Source organism: Etheostoma cragini, chromosome 15 (assembly GCF_013103735.1).
Source record: "Etheostoma cragini isolate CJK2018 chromosome 15, CSU_Ecrag_1.0, whole genome shotgun sequence".
NCBI lineage: Eukaryota > Metazoa > Chordata > Actinopteri > Perciformes > Percidae > Etheostoma > Etheostoma cragini.
In genome coordinates this window covers 10,643,841-10,645,578 of record NC_048421.1, presented here as the reverse complement: position 1 = coordinate 10,645,578, position 1,738 = coordinate 10,643,841, and the positions used below count along the sequence as shown (strand labels likewise).

Below are 1,738 nucleotides of genomic sequence, written 5' to 3'. Positions count from 1 at the left end.
TGCAGATGTGAGCTGGTTGGCTGGTGGGAGTCCAGTGACCACTGGGATCTCTACCAGCACCGCTGTTCAGCAACCAGACAAGACGTTCCAAATCAGCAGCAGTCTGGCCGTCCAGGCGTCAGACTGGAACAGCGATCAGGTTTACACATGTAGAGTGTCTTTGGGCTCCCAGACTTCAGAGGGAAACATCCGCAAAGCCGATTGTCCCACTGAAGAACAGTAGCAGAAGGACCTTTCAACATCTGCTTGTTCATTCTTTGTGCTATTTGCTCATTACAAGCTTAAAATGTTAGAAAAGATGTCTGCATGCTTGTCATAACTGTGACATTTAGGTGGAGGTGTTGTTTCAGATTTGCAAATGATAAAATGTATTCAATAAAAACATTGTATAAAAAATGTTTTGCTTCTGTAATTTTTGTCGCTGACAATGGCAGTTAGGGAGACACAGATGGATGACATCTAGATCAATCTTTCTGTCTCACTTTCAGTTTTTTTTTTGTTAAGAAAATGTGCACACAAAATTGTATATTATGTTAAAATGACTTTTAAAGTATGTCAAATCATAAAAGAGAGTAAAATAAACGTCTGTATCTTACAGTTGTTAAATCAGTCCTCCATCAGTGAAGCATCACCTCTCATCTCTTCCTTTTTTTCCTTCCCAGGATGCACCTGCAAGTTTCCTCTCCTTATTTATAGCTCCATGTAAATGAAGAGGTCAAGTCTCAGCTCTCTGTACAATAACAGTAAACTGTCTTTGACTGGAAACACACTGACAGTTTAAAAGCTTTCATTTGTTAAGTCTCTCACTACCGCATATTTTTCATGACATCAATAAAATGTGAAAAGATGAACTTACTTGTTTCTTAATGTCATGTCTTAGTTTTTGGACACACAGATAACCCATCAGATTTAAAGGCGCTACTTGTTCTGACTCAGTTTAATTCTTTGACATTTTATAAAACTTTGTAATGTTAAAATTCAGTTTTTTTAATGATAGTTTATCCTTGAAAACAAAATGCAAAAACACACTTCCAGGGTGTTTATGCAAGGTCCTTTTCAATCACACGGGGGAGGCCCCTCCCAATTTATCTCGTACGAAATTATATTAGTCATAAGTAATGTCTGAATTAGAAAGTAAGCCATGAATAAAAAATAAATAAATAATCTTGTAAAAGACTATTACACTTTGAAATTGCTGTGAATGGACTCAGTTCATAATATTTGCTTGACCTGAAGTCATATGAGAGGTTATAATATTAATAAATCATGAATTGTAAAATATGTATTAAGAAGACAATTCATGTGTTGTCTTCCTAATCTCACTGAGTCAGATTTCCTTTGTTTTTTAGGTCAAAAAAAATAAATAAAAAGCAGTTTTTTTTCAAAACAAAATGCTTTTATTAAAACAATCCACGCACAATACAGCAAAGCTAAAACATTACCACCAATGATCCTTAGAATCTTTTTTTTTTTAAATGAAGGTGAAGCACAAGCATGAAAGAGTGAGATAAATCTTATCACCTATTTCATGTGGCAGTCAGACATTGTCAGGTTTTTCTCTGAGATTTGGGAGCCCAAAGACACTCTACATGTGTAAACCTGATCGCTGTTCCAGTCTGACGTCAGGACGGCCAGATAGCTGCTGATTTGGAACGTCTTATCTGGTTGCTGAACAGCGGTGCTGGTAGAGATCCCAGTGGTCACTGGACTCCCACCAGCCAACCAGCTCACATCTGCA

The 1,738-nt window shown here is 37.0% G+C and overlaps 1 protein-coding gene across 5 annotated transcripts in view; it reads left to right on the top strand.

The window, feature by feature from the left end:
* LOC117958568 (immunoglobulin lambda-1 light chain-like) overlaps window positions 1-388 on the top strand; it is a 5,753-nt gene extending 5,365 nt beyond the window's left edge. For all 5 annotated transcript variants that reach the window (XM_034895030.1, XM_034895033.1, XM_034895028.1 and 2 more), the window contains one exon: window positions 16-388. In XM_034895030.1, coding sequence (XP_034750921.1) covers window positions 16-223 — 208 coding nt within the window. In that variant the 3' untranslated portion in view covers window positions 224-388. The remainder of the gene's footprint in view (window positions 1-15) is intronic.
* The last annotated feature ends 1,350 nt before the right edge of the window (window positions 389-1,738 follow it).